Source organism: Mobula hypostoma, chromosome 1 (assembly GCF_963921235.1).
Source record: "Mobula hypostoma chromosome 1, sMobHyp1.1, whole genome shotgun sequence".
In the NCBI taxonomy this organism is placed as follows: Eukaryota; Metazoa; Chordata; class Chondrichthyes; order Myliobatiformes; family Myliobatidae; genus Mobula; species Mobula hypostoma.
Window position 1 is genome coordinate 34,705,212 of NC_086097.1, and position 18,690 is coordinate 34,723,901.

At 39.8% G+C, this 18,690-nt stretch overlaps 2 protein-coding genes across 2 annotated transcripts in view; both read left to right on the forward strand.

Moving 5' to 3' along the window:
- The window catches only part of sgpp1b (sphingosine-1-phosphate phosphatase 1b), a 49,719-nt gene extending 38,346 nt beyond the window's left edge, over positions 1–11,373 (forward strand). Inside the window, exon 3 of the mRNA XM_063046217.1 lies at positions 2,824–11,373. Coding sequence (XP_062902287.1) covers positions 2,824–3,375 — 552 coding nt within the window. The 3' untranslated portion in view covers positions 3,376–11,373. The remainder of the gene's footprint in view (positions 1–2,823) is intronic.
- Positions 11,374–13,356: 1,983 nt separating this feature from the next.
- The window catches only part of wdr89 (WD repeat domain 89), a 37,280-nt gene continuing 31,946 nt past the window's right edge, over positions 13,357–18,690 (forward strand). The window contains exon 1 of the mRNA XM_063046230.1: positions 13,357–13,456. Coding sequence (XP_062902300.1) covers positions 13,426–13,456 — 31 coding nt within the window. The 5' untranslated portion in view covers positions 13,357–13,425. The remainder of the gene's footprint in view (positions 13,457–18,690) is intronic.

The window sequence follows — 18,690 nt, forward strand, 5'->3', positions numbered from 1 at the left end:
CAGTGTCTCTTCCCCAGGGCACCACTGCTCAGTACAAGAGGACATGGCTTTAAGGGAAGGGGTGGGAAGTTCAAGGGGGATATTGGAGGAAAGTTTTTTTACTCAGAGTGGTTGGTGCGTGGAATGCACTGCCTGAGTCAGTCAGATACACTAGTCAAATTTAAGAGACTACTAGACAGGTATATGGAGGAATTTAAGGTGGGGGTTTATATGGGAGGCAGGGTTTAAGGGTCGACACAGCATTGCGGGCTGAAGGGCCTGTACTGTGCTGTACTATTCAATGTTCTAAATCTCAGGAGTTTTCTAATTTGGTACTGCCCAAACAAAACTTTTAGCAAGCCGGACCATATTTGAATGTTGTTCCTGCTTCTAATCATACAGGAGATGTGAAGAAGACATTGAATTTTTGTGGAAAAGCATGTAATAACATGCTTTGTTTTTGTGTCTTATGAACTTTGGAGTTGGTAATCATGTTCCAGGTCACTTTGGCCTTGACCCAAGAATAAGCAAGTCAATCAGCTAAGAGAGATCGAGAACTGTCTTTCGCCTGTTGTGAGATGTGTGGATTTAAAGCAGGAGTGGTATTGGACTTGGCTGTAGCATCAGTGCTCGGTCAAATTATCTGTCTGTGTACCATATCAAGTTTTATGCCTATCATTAGGTCAGACTGAACCACACCAATTTGGTATCAGCAGTGACATATCTGGTCGCCTCTGAGTTGGAATAGATTGGGATTAAGTTACATTCTAGAGACTTGCATAGAAAAATCTAGGTTAGCATTCATAGAGAATACAGTGGAAGGGCTGCATTATTGACACAATCTTCTGATGAATCATTACGAAGAGTCCCTGCAGTTTTCTCCAGTAGAAGTTTTTTAAAAAATGTCATGGCATTGTACAGACTGAAGACTGAGCTTTCGGTTTTCTGGCCAATACTGATCCTTGGTTTCTTAAAAATAGTTTTTCTTTCATCATACACTTGCTCTGGGCAGTAGCATGGGTAAATTGCTGGTCTCATTTACAACATTACAACATTGATTATCCTTCTAATGTACTTCATTGACCATAAAGTGCTTTGGAACTAAAAGGTGCATGCAAATTTTGCAACATATTTGTCAAATAATTCAGTGTTGCATCTGAGAATAAAATTAACCTCATTATTTTGTTTCACTGCACAGTTCCTGCACTGCAGCATGAAGCGGACATTTTTTTTTCACATTGAGATTGAAGCAATTTGTTCAGCTGTCATCAGGCCTTCACTCTTCTCTTCTTGTCACTCGAGATGAGCACTCTCCATGTTCATCTTGTCCTTGTCCAGACAAAGGTTCATTTTATTGTCAAAGTGTATAATACAACTCTGATATTTGTCTTCTCCAGATAGCCATTAAATGCAGAAAGACCATGGGTGTTGCTGAAAGAAAAAACATCAACCCCCCCCAAAAAAAAACTGCATGAAAAGTAAAAGAAGCAGAACTTACAGACTCTTAAATCCCCCACCTGCAGCGAAAAAAAACTGCCACAATAACAGTCAACGACCTCCTCACTCACAGGAAAGAGCAGTGACAGTAGCATCAAATCCCCAGCACTCCCTCTTATTCACAAAATAATTAACAGATCACCCACCTGCCAATCGTCCACAAGAAAGAAAACACCAAAAAACTGAAGGAAACCTATAAAAAAGTATGGTCAAGTAATCACATAAGCCTCAGAATGGGAAACATCTTTTCACTGCATACGAGGAGAGCAGCTGCATGAGCTCAGTCCTTCCGTAAAAAGTGACTGCCGATCCAGGGTAGAACGCCATCTACCCGGACGGAATGGGCTGATCAGGTCTGAAAGCCAACGCGCCAATCTGGCTGCTGACTGTCTTGCGCCGAGCCATCACTGACCCCTCCACATTCACCCATTCACCTTGATGCTTCAATCTGCCTTGCTGCCTCGAGCTGGAATCAATCATGACACCGCGCCTCATCTCTGGTCTTTTCCAGAAGTCAGCTTGTTCTCAGACCTTCTTGCTTCCACCCCTCCCATCTCTGATCTCCACAAGGTAGCTGTCTAGACAGAACACAGCGCTGAATCCTTCGATCCAGATTCAAACTCTACGTCACAGGCTCCAACAGTTTCTGTAACACAAACAAAACAAAAAGAATGAGCAGAAGGCATAGAAAAAGTGAAATAATGGGAAAGTTTTGCTATCTGGAGTATGTCGTTCGTGGAATCGTTATTTGTTAGCGTCATCTTGACCGGAAGACCCTTTTTATTAATCTTCTTCTCTTGCCCAACATGGTAGCTGACATTGTAGGGGTTCTCTTGCCTCAGCTTTCATTTCAGAGTACTATGGTACCCTTGCCCACACTTGCAGATTGTTGCTTCATGTTTAACATTAGTTTCTCTTCAAGTCTTAACAGCTGAGGAAGTTCAGAACTCTTAACTTGCCACAGCAAATTAATTCAGCTGCTATGTATTTAAATATGATCTTGATAATAGGTACTTTAAATCCAAGATAATTATCAAGTTAGTCAGTTGGTGATTATAAAGGTAAAGTTTAGAGGGTGCCCTGTGGATGATTTGCCCACAGAGTGCAAGTTAAAATCGAAACAAATTACTTAAGTGCTGAAGCTTCAAATTAGGCCGTGAAACCACAGTAACAATCTAGCTTATTAGTAATTACCGGTCTCTAAATAAGTTCTGTAAGCTAATGTGTATAACTGTCATTTGTAAATTGATATGTTATGGCTTTGATTTAAGAAAATCTAATTTTTGGCTTTCATGAATCTGATAATGCCTCAAACTAATAAGCCTCTTGTTTCTCTTTTTTTGATAGGATGTAATTGCTGGTGTGCTTTACAGCATTCTAATCCTGATCGTCTTTCACCCGGCTTTGGACTTAATTGACAACTTCAATTTAACCTACAAGTATGCTCCTCTGTTCATCATCGGCCTTCACCTGGGAATGGGCCTCTTTTCATTTACCTTGGACACATGGAGTACATCTCGTGGAGATACTGCTGAAATTTTAGGCACTGGAGCAGGTATTGCCTGTGCTTCTCATGTCAACCACATGTTTGGCATATTGCCTGACCCGCCACTTGTTGCTCTGCCGTTTACTCCCCCTTCGATCACATTTCAGCTCATTGCAAGAGCATTCCTACGTTTTGCAATCGGAGTAGTGGTCCTGTTATTGACCAGAGCAGTGCTGAAAGCAATCACTATTCCTCTGGCCTGCAAAATATTCCGTATTCCATGCACAGACATTCGCCAGGCACGAAAAAGAATGGAAGTGGAGCTTCCCTATCGTTACTTGACATATGGAACTGTAGGATTTGTGGCCCTGTTTGTGATTCCCTGCTTATTCAGTTACCTGAACCTCGCTTGATGGGATACCAGATGTTTTCAGCCGATTAGCTGAAAGAAGCAATGCAAAGTTCAAACTGTGGGTAGGGGTGGGGATTACGTGGCGGAATGGTTATATATTCTGCCTCAATCCTCGAGATTCCATGGACACATGAAGCCTGGACATTTGCAGGAGGGGGGAGAAAATGGACATGACTGAAATTTCAGCTGGTTGCTATTCCCACTATCAGATAGAGACCAGCCATTCTGATGAGAATGAACTCTTAATGATTATGAAAATTCCTCTTAAATGCTAGCAAAACTGATTAAATCTGTGCAGGATGAACGCTGTGTAATATAATCTTAATAGTCTCAAGGTTCAGGTATTTTAACAGCTTATTCAATTGTGCCTTTGAGTTTATTACATAAGAATTGCTGTACTTTCTGCAGTGATCATAAATTCTAAATGCCTGAGATGAGTTGTGCAACTTTTTTTTTACCCAACACTTCCTAATACACTTTAGCTTGTTTTAGTCTTGATACATTTTTGGATTGCACTGTTAGTTTGCAATTTACAATTGCATTTTACAAAAGGAGTTTCATCCAAGTGCATAATTCTTGTCGGTTTTAGATGGGCCACCTTTTGCATGCAAGTTTTGTGGTAAGCGTATAACAAGATGCCACCATGTCTGAATTGGATGACTTTGTTTAAGTTTTCACTCTGTGACCTCCTTGTTAAACATTAGTTGCTTCTGCCTCTCACATTTAGAGCTACTGATCATTGGAAGCTTCTTCATGTTAAAGAAAAAGATAAAATTACTGGACACTACAAAAGCTGGAGTTGATATTTCACATGTTAGAAGTTAGTCCTGGCTCCAACCAAAAGTCCTCTGATGAAAGGACTTAATTGAGAATAATATTGTGCCCTTAGCACTTATGAGAAAATGCTGCAGTGTTGTACCATTTTATTGCCGCAGGCATTGAAAAATCATATTTTTGCTCTACTGTCATTCATCATATTATCCTGTCAAATGTAGGTCGTGTAGGTTAATAATGAAAACAGCAGCTGTTGTTCTAGATTTGAGCCTTCAGCATTATTGCATGACTTGCTATAACGGTAGCCAAGATCACATAAGGTACTAATTTTGCTCTTGGTGTTTGAGTCATTGAAGTAGACTGTTATATTTTACAGCGTGTCTTTGCACCCTTTCCCTATATGCAGTATGGAATCGGGTAGTCGTGTGTGGTGAGCTTGTCAGTGTTAAAGATCTCTTATAATAAATAATGAATTTATCTTCTTAAATCTGTAGATTATGTTGTCATGAATAGCTTGATCGCCTCATTCTAAGTTTGCAAATAGATTGCATTAATTCAACACTATACTTTTTGCATGGGGCTCTGCAATTCAATTAGCTCTATATTAAAGTCAACTTTTCATATGCATCTGGTTATCAGCCTCTATTTAATTTCATTTTTTTTCTCTAATCTTCCAGAAACTAATAGTGATAATGATAACCCTGCCAAGAGGAACTTGAGCTGCACTTGTCTTAATGCAGCATTACTCACAACCACATTGTTACAGCACTAACTGTATTAAAAGAAATCTATTCTGTTTTACTTTCAGTATGAAATGGCATCTTTTCTTTATCCTTCTCCATTCTGCTATGGTCAAAACCAGAATGCCTAATGGGAAGAACGCTGACCAGTTCCTTTCAAGCAGTTGTTATTTGTTAATGTACTAAAGATCTGTTAGTTCTACAAAGGTGTCCCTCCATCAGACATGGAAGCAAATTAGGCCATTCGGCCCATTGAGTCTACTCCACCATTCCATCATTACTGATTTATTATCCCTCTCAACCCCATTCTCCTGCCTTCACCCCGTAACTTTTGACACCCTTACAAATCAAGAATCCATCAACCTCCACTTTAAATATACACAATGTCTTGGCCTTCACAGCCAGCAGCAGCAACGAATACCATAGTTTCACCACACTCTGGCTAAAGAAATTTCTCTTCAATTGTTCTAAATGGACATCCCTCTATTCAGAGGCTGTGCCCTCTGGTCCTAGACACCCTTTCCATGTCCAATCTATGTAGGCCTTTTAATAGTCGGTAGGTTTCAGTGAGATCCCCTCCCCCCATTCTTCTAAACTCCAGCAAGTACAGGCCCAGAGCCATTAAACACTCTTCATGCATTAACCTTTTTATTCCTGGGATCACTCTCCTGAACCTCCTCTGGACCCTCTCCAATGCCAGCTCATTCTTTTTTAAATAAGGGGCCTAAAATTGCTCACCATATTCTGTGCAAATTGAATAATTAATTGAATTCCACACTGAGGGCCATATTAGGGTATCACTGCAGTCTATCAGGCTGAAAATCAGTCATAAATTCACATTTCAATATCATACAAAAGATTAGTTTTCTTGTCTTTCCATTCTTGCTGCTGTGACTTGTGCTTTTAGTTATTACTTTCATTATTAGCAATGAAATTATTACTATTCACTATTACGTATTGATTTTAGTATCAGTCAGTTAGTGGGTGCCGTCCCGAATCCGGGGTTGGTGGCTATGCACCTCCATCTTTATCGATCTTGCGACAGCACTGAGTACAGCCTCTCTTCCAGTTTGTTCTCACTGGCCATGTTGGCCTCCAGTCGCGGCCGCTTCTTCCAGCTCGGCCCTTCCTTAGGCAGGTCCAGGCACACGGTGCAGTGCCCAAGTTCATCATATCTCTTCTAACTAGGTGCATAGCATACGATTCATAGATACATGGTGAGGCTTTAATCTCTTCCACAGAAGATGGCCGTTGGCTCACAAGGAGCTTATCCACCCTTTGTCAAGTCTTGTTTTTTCTAGTCCTGCTGGGTGTCCTCACACCCTCCTCACCAGACTAAGTCCGGTGGCGGTGCAGGCCCAAATCGCTGACCACTTGACCACGGCCCCCGGCTAAGCGCTGGGCGCCTGCCCCCCTGCTGAACCTCTCCGAGCGTCCGGCGCCCGACCGAAAAACTATAGTTTCAGTGTAAAAGTGTTTAAATACCAGACTTTTGAATACCAGACATAAGATTGTAAATTATTGACAAACAGATATCGTCCTTTTCCCTACCATGCACCTTGGTCTTATTGCCAAACCAAATAATGTCCTGTGGGGAAGTTTATGCTGTGTCAGAGGGAAAGTATCCTGTGGATGTCGTGAGTGACTGAGATGGATTTCCAATAGAGAAATCCATCAAAATATTACTGAATATTTTTCAGACTTTATTTTAAGAGGATGTATTTGAAGGTGTTTCCTCATTGCCTTTTAAACACCAGGATTTTTGTAAATGAAACAAAGAGTTTAACAATATTTGTGTAGGTTGTGTAATGTGTCTTTGGTTGTATCTCACTCGAGTTGCGTAATTTCCAAAGTCATTGGGTGGAAAGAGATTTGCTGAATCTGACCCTGTTTACACCTCAGAATTGGATTGCTATATTTTTATACGGAGCTGATCTAATCGGATTAGAGCCTGTGATACTTGTTTGCTTTCACAGATCAACGGAATTGCGTGGTATTGTATAGGGGAACACTTTGTTTCTATGCCATTCCATTAAACCGTAGGGCTATTAATGAGACTTGCTGCCTATGCTATCACTATATTCATAGGATAGAATATTGAAAGATATTATGGAGGGCAGGAATAGGGAGAAATTATTTTTTTATATACAATTGCTCTAAATACTTCCTATACTCAAACAACCCCATTGATTTTGTAAATGGCCAAACCATCAAATATGATTGAAGATGATGTGACAAATTGCTATTATACTCTCCATGTGCGATGATACAACTAACTGCAGTCAAGTACAAAAGCTGCAATATGCTTGAGCTGCGTAGTATATTTGAAAATTCAGGAAATATTTGGTTTCCAATTTGGAAGCTTAATGTAAAGGATTAGTTTATTCCCATGTTTGCATTGGTCTTTCATCTTTAACCATAGCTTTGATTGATAACCCCTTGGAAACTATTCTTTGTCTAGTTGCTGACTCTGACCAAGTTGAACATTGGATATACTGAAGGTGATATTACCAAAATACTATTTTAATTTTGTATTTGTATTAAATAAGTGGTTGTTAAATATAGGAATCTGAGATTGATTCTGGAACAAAACAATTTCTCTGGGTATTAACTTGAAGTTTGATTTTTCTTTAATTCATTTTGTTTTCCATCTCCTTTCTCCAAAGTAGCACAGTGATTGGGGAGATCATTCACCACCTTCGTTACTACATGACCCAATACAATGGTACCCAGCTTGGCACTCAGGATGCGTTCCCAGGAACAAGGGTTCTTGTAGAGCAGCACTAAAGTCATACTACAGTAGTATTAGACATTTCTGGCTCTGTTCTTTGCCATAATCTGGTGTGAAACCAAGACCACCTCTGGCAACCCATGGCTCGTGGAGAGGATGCCAGTGAGGGCTGGTGTTGGGTTGACTTGTTATGCAACAAGTGGTGTAGTCACTTAGCATTGAGATCTGGTCTTGTGCTGGGGATATGATCTTTCAATGCCACTTGTTGGATGTGATGGAAGCTGCTTCTTTTTGGCCTGCTATGAGATTCTCCATGGTACGAAGCTCAACAATAGCCACTGACCTTTCAGCTCATAGTGGCTTTCACCGCACACAACAGTAAGTGATGAGAGAGGCAGCCTGGCAGTACTGCAGGTTCCAGGCCATCTGGTGTAGGTGTTGCCTGTCTTTAGCAACAGCCGTGCTCAATGCCCCTAGCAACAGGTTGCCAAGAGCTGCACATCCCAGTGCTAAGCAGTTGTGCCAGCTCAGCCCTCACAGCCATCCTCCCCACACTACCCATGTGTACCAGCATAGGGTAGGGCTTTGAAACATGGCAAGCAGTCTCAGCAGGTACTTTTTTAGGGTACAGTGGATAGGTATGTGTGTATCACAGTTTAGACTGCAGGACTATGGGAAGTGGGGTACTTGTGAGTATCTAGCTCCACGCTGCACTTGTAATTAAAATGTCAAGAAATGTATTTGCATAGTTTCAGTATGGCCATAAAAAGGAAAATTTGCTTTACCTTTAAGGTCTACTGAAATAAATATATGCAAATTGGATAAGGTGGCATCTAACTGTTAGAACAGTGGGCAGCATTATACCTCAAATGTAAAGAAGTTACCTTTGCTAAAGTATAGTGTGCTACTGTAATTCATTGAATTACACCAACCTGAATTATGGCTTGTAAGCGATGATTAATGATAAAATGAGAGTTACAATATTTTCCTATCTAGATTATTCCATTTTCATTTTTTGTAAATGACTTCCCTTCACAAACTTGCAGTCAGGAATTAATATTGACTTTCCTACATCTTTTGAGTTAGTGATCTGTGGGAAAAGGTTTCAGTTTTATTTTGAAGTTGTCATTGCACCTCTTCGTTGACTATTCTGAAGGAAATATTTGAGGCAGAAAGTACAATGTGCTGCACTCAAAGATACAAATTTTACCACTGTTGGAAGGATTAAGTTTTTCAGTAAGGACTGTTTATATTGACATTTGTAGACTCTATTCAGGTTTTTATCATTTCACAATATTAAGAAGCAAAATGTGTGTATTATTTGAAATATCCCCAAAGGATTCACAACATAAGTATTGTTTATTTTATGCAAAATGTTGGATTGACTTGGTGCACATGTACATTTATTTGGTCCAACTCCTTACAGACATGGAGAACATTTTCTTATTCTGTTGTTTTGATGGATTTATAATATAATGTATGATTATCTTGTTAACTTTGTCAACTACATTTCAGATTATATGAACAACATAATCATCCATTGTAAATTTAGAATTAGAACTGCAAGGTTATATGATGCCTCTGAACAATTTTTGGAATGCCCTCTCATTCATTCCATATAAGTAAATAAAGTGTGTTTGAATTTGGAGAGCACAATAGTTTGATTTTAAAACTGTTAAGTGTTATAACCAAAGTAGATTTTCTACAGCACTAAGAACTGTGTACCCTTGAATGGTGAAAGTTAATCCAGAAGTGGCTCACAATTCTATTGCTTGCATTTTAACTACAAAAGTATTAAATTTGATTATTTAAATACATGTTTGTATCACTTCTCTATTCAAACACACAAAAAGGGTTTTGGTTTTTAAATATGCAGCAGTGGTGCATATATTGTATGGTAGAATTGGCAAATCACTTGAAACCAAAGTGTTTCTTTAAACTGTTATGGACATTTTTTTAAAGTGGAAAATGTATTTGAGATTTAAATCTGATACTCTCCAGACCTTAAAGGATATTAAATACTTTGAATAAAACATGTTTATTTAATAAGACACTAAGTGCATTTCCTTTACTTAAGTGTTAACTAATTTAAGACTGCATGATAGACAGATTTTCTGATTAAGAATGTATTGATTCTTTAGAAAAATGAATGGCCATTAATAGCGGTATCTCAACCTCTCCCTAACTTTGCCCCTTTGACATAATTTCTTTGCACATATTTAAAGTTGTCATCCAATTGAAACAGCATGAACAGTCAGCCCCCAGGGTTTTCCTAAATTGAGATGTGAGAAAGCATTGTGTACAGCTGGAAAGGGGGCTGACAAATCCGGAAAAATGAGGTCTGCGCCGGGGAGTCTTGTGTGATACATTGGTACTTGGAATGTAAATCAGACCAGCAACAGTGAATCCAATAAAACGAGTTCTGGAATGTGTTTCTAACAAACATGCCTCCACTTCCTGCAAACATAATAGACCCTCTGATTTCAACTAACTAATTTAAAATGGCCAGAGATGCATTAATAGAATTGTGGAATTAGTTCTGGAGTCTCAGTACAAAAACAAAACGTATTAACTGCCTTGTAGTTGTAGCGAATGGTGGTTTGTCCCCTTAATCATCACTTAAAAAGTCACTAACGCTGCCAACTTTACAATGGATGCATTTGTGTATTTTGGATTATAATCATATGGCTATTAGACTGTAACTGAATGTGAATTCATTTCAAAATGCTACAAATGCAAAAAAAAAAGTATGCATGATAAAATCCTTCAGTGTTCGCTGTGCCAGAATTTCTACATGTGGGACTTTTCAATTTGAACAGGATCCAGGAAGGGATTGAAATTAACTATTTGCTTCCTTTGCTTATTCAGAATTATTTCCTATTTACTCTTTGATTATTATGAAGCTTTCAACTACTGTGGATGCATTTCCGTTAATTGCAGTTGCCACGCAAGATTTTTTTTGTTAACATGAGTCGTGTGCTCATTAACCATTAAAACTTAAACTAGTTCAGTATGAATCTACTAATAAAACAAGGAAGATGTTTTTCATCACTGTTGGCTTTTTAGTGTTTCTCTCAAAACAAATTCAATATTTTTGGTGTGCTGGCATTTCAATTTAAGAGGCAGTCAATTAGAGTTGGAGCATTGGCATGCCACCTCAACCTGCTCAGGAAATAAGCTGAAGCGTGTGCCATGAATTGTTTGGAAAATAGTAACTCGATTTGCTGTAGAATAATCCATTCAAACATTTTTTAGTGGGGATTTCATGAGGTAGGTTGGAGGGATGGGTCTTGAAGGAAAGAATGGTTCAATTCTTCACGGTTAACATTCCAAGCAGTCCATGAAGGAAAAGGCTATTGCTAAGGTGTATGACTAAGTAAATGTACTGATAATTAACTGTTTAATATTACTATTTGAATGTCGAGCAATTTTGATTAAAACTGCACTGCTTTCTTTTGTTCAAACTGTAGAACAAAAAGATAAGTTTAACTACTGTCTGAATGTATTTGTCATGCTTCTTTTCCAAAGTCTAAAGATCTATTTAAATGTTATGTCTGCTTTGAACTGTGTAGCTTTAAGTTTTGTTGTGTGTGTGTGTGTCTGAGTCTGAGTCTGATTTTGTTTTTCTCCCCACTTCCTCCTCTCAAAATACTGTTATCTCAGCTCTGAGAGTCAGCAATATCTGGTGTGTGGCATAGCACATAATTCACTTGGATGACTGCAGTTTGTACATTGCACTGTACTTAAAATAAAAAGTACAATGAGACAGGTCTGACTGGTTTATTTTTATTGTTTGGTGAACAAAATGCTTTCAGAATTACTCCTTGGTAAGTGATAGCTGATTAAACTTGGTGTTGGCTGGTTATCTTCAATTTTTTATTTATCACTCTCAGCAAAACTATCTGAGATTTAGTTCAGTATTAATCTCATAATCTGGCAAGAAGTATTTGAAACTAGCTCTTGACATGGACATGTGAATGATTTGTTACCTAGCTCCGCATTTCTACTCTGTCAGCTTGTTTGCTCCTCAATATTGACTGGAAACTTTGATTTAATCTGGCTTGATGGACTATATTCCGTGTGGAGTAGAGGCCATTCAGCCCATCAAGTCTGCTGGTTTTCAGAGCAATCCTATTCCTTATTGGTGTTATTCCCCCAACATTCCTATTGACTTTGCCAGATTTACAATCCACCTGCAAAAAGGGTGATTTGACAGTGCATAATTAACCTAGACAATTGACTTTATTGTAGAAAGTGGGAGGAAGCTGGAGCACTTTAGGAATTCCATGTGATTTACAGAGAGAACATAAACTCCACACTCAGGATTAAACCTAAATTACTAAACATGTGGAGCGGAAGCTATCACCATGCACCCCTGATCACAGTCAACTATATGAGCAGTGTAACAGGATATATCAAGTAAGGATGGGAGATTTCCTTCCCTGAAAAATATTAGTGAACACAATGGATTTTTGACAATCCAACAACACTTGACATCATTCAAATTCAGTTTGAATTCCATTCACCTGAGTTTACATTCTCATACTCATTCAGAGAGTAATCTGAGCCTCTAGAACCTAATCCAGCAAGTTAACTACACTAATGCAAATTAGATATGATTAGAAAGATAAATTCATTTGACATAATATGGCATCCAGTTTTTGGATGCCCCAGAATGATTCACAGTTCAGTTTATGTGTCTGTTACACTGTGGGATTCATGAGTCGAGTTAGCTTTGCATTACTTGTGTTGTTGCAGTAATAATCCTTTCCAGTCAGAGGAACTGCAGGTTCAAACACTTGGTGAATGTGCTTGGCTGAGGAGCTATCATTCAGAGCTTCTACCTCCGAATCCCTCTTAAGCCTTCTAAGTCATGGATGCTACCACTGATCACATATGAATAAGGTGTAAATATTTTGATAATCTGCTAAATTCAGATGTACTGTATACAGTAAGTAAAACTTGTATCCAAAGTGGTGGAACTTCAAGAAACAAGCCCTCTAAGAAAAAAATTGATCACTGAAGAGCTGCGGGGGTAAATGGAAGAATGTACCATCAGATTTCTACCTGCTTTAGGCAAATATAACGAGTTCCACGGTAAAGAATAGTATTCCTGAGGCAGTGCCTCCTGTAGATACAGTACTACCACTAGAGGGGAGAGATTCGCCAGCATTCACTACTCCGTAGCTTCTTGCATCCCTGTTCATCGGAATTGCCAAACCGGACCATGGTGCAATGAGTCAGTATACACCTGCAGAAGTTTGTTAGAGTTCAATTGAAAAGCCAAGCCTCCTCGTCCTAAGAAAGTAAAGATGCTGACACACTTATGATTGCATCTATGTAAGGAATTAAAATCTGCTCCTCTTCACAGATTTATTTACTTATGTTTTCCTTTCGTCTTCTTCCACCCCCCCCCCCCCAATGTAGAGTGGCACATGATTGTCTTCCTGAAGTCAATGATTAGCTCTTCACTTTTGCTGACGCTGAGTGTGAGGTTATTTTTGTGTCATCGATCACATCTTGCTCCGGTACACTAACTCATCAGCCGTGTTTTGCAACAACAGATGTTACCATGGCACTGGAGCTGTGTATAGCCACCCAGTCGTGTGTATGGAGCAGGGGTTCTGAATCTTTTTTTTGCTGTGGATTCCAGCATTAACCAAGGGGTCCATGGACCCCCGGCTGGGAACCCTTGGTATAGAACTGAAAAGCTGAGTATGTAAATATTCCTGCTAGTGATGTAAGTGGAACGTGGGATTGATGGAAATGCTCTGAGAACCAGGACATACCCGACCAAAACTTTTCCATGGAGGGCTTCCAGACCGTTTGGGCTGACTGTAAGTGCACTGAGAGCGGTAAGAGTAAAGGAGTTGGGGGCTTGCTGTTCTGGTTAACAACAGATGGTGCAATCCTGGTCATATTACGATCGAGGAACATGTTTGTAGCCTGGATATTGAACTGTTTGGCCACATTCCACTGAGATACAACACTGGGCGTTCCTGCCCGTGGACATCGAACTTTGCAGCTCCTCCCGTGGAGGGTCAGACACCCTGAGCCAATAGGCTGGTCCTGGACTTATTTCCATCTGGCATAGTTTGCATATTGTCATTTGATTGTTTGTGGTTTTTGTATTGCTATATTTATGCTCTATTTTTGGTTGGTGCAGCTGTAACGAAACCCAATTTCCCTTGGGATCATTAAAGTATGTCTGTCTGTCTGTCTGTCTATAGACAGGATGGGCTATATATTGTGCCACAAGGAAATATTTAGGTGCTCTCATCTCCTTTAAATCTTACTCCTTACCCTAAATCGATGTCCTCCATTCATCTCCAGTTTCCCATTGCTCAAAAATATGTCTTCTCCACCCCCAGTTTCGTCCCCTCCTGAGAAAACACAGCAGTGCCTGTGTCCTCACTCAGAGGGTGGTGTGCGTGTGAAATGAGCTGCCAGTGGAAGTGATAGATACAAGTTCAATTGTAACCCTAACGTGTGGACAGGTGCATAGATGAGAAGGGTATGGAGACCAATGGTAGGAGTGTAGATAGGAGCAGGCAGAGGGCCAGGTTGGCATTCACTAGATGGGCCAAATGGCCTGTTTCCATGTTGTAGTACTCTCACTCTGCTTTTTCTCCTCATAATAAGACTATCCAACCAACAACCTGGTACCACCCCGTTCCTTAGTACTCTGTAGGACCCTACCATTTATGGTGTATGCCGTCTTCATCAGTACTCACTAACTCCATCACCCCCTAGTTATCCATATTAAGCTCCATCTCAGTCCAGTTCACCAACTAATTCATATCACCCTGTGGCCTGAGATAATCTATTCATGCTATCAACAACTCCACTGATCTTGGTGTCATCTGCAAAATTACTGATCGTGCACTCACATAAATCATTCACGGGTACTGCAAACAGCAAGGGTCCCAGTACAATCTTCTGGAAATGGTAGGGGACCAAGGGTCTAGTGAGCTGGAGGGACTGAGGGAAATACATGTTAGTAGGGAAGTGGTGTTAGGTAAATTGAAGGGATTGAAGGCAGATAAATCCCTGGGCCAGATGTTCTGCATCCCAGAGTGCTTAGGGAAGGAACACAAGAAATAGTGGATTCATTAGTGATAATTTTTCAAAACTCTTTAGATTCTGGATTAGTTCCTGAGGATTGGAGGATGGCTAATGTAACCCCGCTTTTTTAAAAAGGGAGGGAGCGAGAAACCGGGGAATTATAGACCGGTAAGCCTGACATCGGTGGTGGGGAAAAGAGTCAGTTATCAAAGATGTGATAGCAGCACATTTGGAAAGCCGTGAAATCATCAGACGAAGTCAGCATGGATTTGTGAAAAGAAAATCATGTCTGACGAATCTCATAGAATTTTTTGAGGATGTAACTAGTAGAGTGGATAGGGGAGAACCAGTGGATGTGGTATATTTGGATTTTCAAAAGGCTTTTGACAAGGTCCCACACAGGAGGTTAGTGTGCAAACTTAAAGCACACGGTATTGGGGGTATGGTATTGATGTGGAGAGAGAATTGGTTGGCAGACAGGAAGCAAAGAGTGGGAATAAACGGGACCTTTTCAGAATGGCAGGCAGTGACTAGTGGGGTACCGCAAGGCTCAGTGCTGGGACCCCAGTTGTTTACAATGTATATTAATGACTTGGACGAGGGAATTAAATGCAGCATCTCCAAGTTTGCGGATGACACGAAGTTGGGCGGCAGTGTTAGCTATGAGGAGGATGCTAAGAGGATGCAGGGTGACTTGGATAGGTTGGGTGAGTGGGCAAATTCATGGCAGATGCAATTTAATGTGGATAAATGTGAGGTTATCCACTTTGGAGGCAAGAACAGGAAAACAGATTATTATCTGAATGGTGGCCGATTAGGAAAAGGGGAGATGCAATGAGACCTGGGTGTCATTATACACCAGTCATTGAAAGTGGGCATGCAGGTACAGCAGGCGGTGAAAAAGGCAAATGGTATGCTGGCATTCATAGCAAGAGGATTCGAGTGCAGGAGCAAGGAGGTACTACTGAGTTGTACAAGGCCTTGGTGAGACCACACCTAGAGTACTGTGTGCAGTTTTGTTCCCCTAATCTGAGGAAAGACATTCTTGCCATAGAGGGAGTACAAAGAAGGTTCACCAGATTGATTCCTGGGGTGGCAGGACTTTCATATGATGGAAGACTGGATCGACAAGGCCTATACTCACTGGAATTTAGAAGATTGAGGGGGGATCTTATTGAAACGTATAAAATTCTAAAAGGATTGGACAGGCTAGATGCAGGAAGATTGTTCCCGATGTTGGGGAAGTCCAGAATGAGGTGTCACAGTTTGAGGATAAAGGGGAAGCCTTTTAGCACCAAGATGAGGAAAAACTTCTTCACACAGAGAGTGGTGAATCTGTGGAATTCTCTGCCACAGGAAACAGTTGAGGCCAGTTCATTTGCTATATTTAAGAGGGAGTTAGATATGGCCCTTGTGGCTAAAGGGATCGGGGGTATGGAGAGAAGGCAGGTTCAGGGTTCTGAGTTGGGTGATCAGCCATGATCATACTGAATGGCGGGTGCAGGCTCGAAGGGCCGAATGGCCCACTCCTGCACCTATGTTTCTATGTTTCTACAACTTTCTGTGGAACACCACTAGTTGCAGGCGTACAATCAGGAAAGAAAAAAGCCCCCTGTTGACTCATCCTGGATACAGTGGGCCCTAATATTTTGAACCAGTTTCTCTTATGGGACCATATTGAAGTCTATGTAAACTTCACCTACTACAGTTGTATGTTTCCAAGCTTCTTGATTAAATGTAAAAGATCATCTTCAAAACCAAACAGTAATAAGTAATGAATAATTGATCAGTAGTGAAATGATTCCTCTCTTTTATTAGTGGTGTATGTAGTAATCCTAATATCCATGTCGATTTGCCTATTAATGCCTGTGTTCTCTATAGTGATTCAAGTAAAAATTAGTTCAGAAGAACTTAATTCAGAAAGCAGTTATTTTTGTTTTCCAAGTAGCTTTCCACTTTCTGGAATTGATTATTGTTTGGAAGAATAAATAAAGTGGGGAAAAAAGCCATCAAAAAAGGATCCCCATCACTCAGGACAAAACCCAGTGATTCTCAAGTGCCACCATCAGGGAGGTGGTACAGGAGGGAGCCTGAATGCACAACGTTTCAGGAACCGCTTCTTCCCCTCTGCCATCAGTTCTGAATGGATGTTGAATCCATGAACACTACCTCACTACCTTTTTTTGCACTTCTTCATGTGCCTTGCGTGTTAATGCTTGGGCGATCATGGCTTTCCACATCGAACGATCCCACGTAGCGTCAATGATATCTCACACACTTAGATCTGTTAGTTCTTTCACAGTATCCATATATTTTCTTCTTTGCCTTCCTCTGCTGCATTTTTGCACTACTGATTTAATTTGACTATTTAATATACTTAAATTCTGTTTTTATTACTACGTATTACAATGTACTACTGCTGCAACAACGCATTTTATGACGTATGTCGGTGATGACCTGATTCTGAGATAAAATCTGTCATTTTAGTATTTAAATACAGTATTTTAATTTGTTAAACTACAGATTTAAAATGTGTTCCATTATTTATTTAAACAAGTCTTTTGAAGGAAGCTGAGCAGATATTAATATGTGAAGCCAAGCAGCAGTGCAGTCATGTGTAATTTTTGTTTGAATAATACCATTAGGAAACTTATTAAGCCTTTTTGAAAAAGTTTTTGTAAGGCATTGTTATGAAACAATGATCCTTCATGCTTACAAGACGTGCTTTCTAATGAAATAGTTTAAATTCATGTTGCAAACCTGGTGGTAATAACATTTGAAAATTGCAGACTTTCCCTGTTGGTTTCTGACAAAATGATTTTCCTGTTGAATCTTGCATCTTCTACATGTGTTTCCTGAGAAGGAAGGAAGGAATGGTATGACATCACATGTCACGGTTACATTTTCCAAATAATCATGGTACTTAACATCATGCCATTGCTTATAACAACTTTGTTCCTGTAATTATTTGCGATGTAAATAGTTTTGAAGGCATTGTAACAAGAATAGTATTTGTGCTGATTTGGGTAATTTAGATGTGTTTGAATTGAAGAGTAAGAAACAGCTAGATAAAAATTTAAAAACTTATGGCAGGGTCAGTCGTGCTATCTTCAATGGATAATGCATCAACAATTTTGTGATTATACATGTACTTTATTGTGTTGGTTTGGAACACTATCAACGTTTAAATGGTAGCTGGTTAAAGTGCACAATGACAAAATTTAACTCTTTCATCATTATGGATTTCCCTTATTGTGAGAATCCTGTCTCCAAAAAGGATCTTTTTAAGGAAGTTCCTCTCTCCTACATGCACAAATATACATGATACTTTCTGTGATGCAGGACCACACCATGAGTTGCTCCGCTCTGCAGGCTGACTGCATCGGCACATGATGTGTATGGTCATCTGATGGCTGGATGCATCACAACTGAGTTCATTTCCTTGTCTTCTATCCACTTAGACACAATGAATGGAAGCATTCTACGCACATTAAGATCATCTGTAACCTTTTACTACGTCCATAAAGACCACATGATCATTTAAAAGTGAATTAAACGTTACCAACTATGTTGAACCAATTTCATAAATTGAAAGCAAGCTGAATTGTCTCTTTGAGAAAATCTCATGAATGTTACGAAAGGAAGCTTCAAGAAGCCAGTTAGGGAGAGAGGCTTTGCACATTACCCTTTTACCTTTTGAGGTCTGAATCCAAGCCAGTTTGCTGAGTACAATAAGCCTCTGTCAGTGAAAATGGATTATTTTTAACTGAGGTTAATTGACTAATGAAATGATTGATTAAAAGGCAATCAATCAAACAGTGATAAATCACAGGATGATTGGATGAGAAGTGGAAAACCAAACTGCTATTCTATTACATGAAGTAGTGATGCAGATTTAGCAGAGTAAGGAATACTGGATGGTTAAGCATTGGAACAGGAATGAAATGTTGCACTCAAAGCAGTTTGTTGTGCTGTACTGAAGTCTGTCTGTAAGGAACACCAGTAA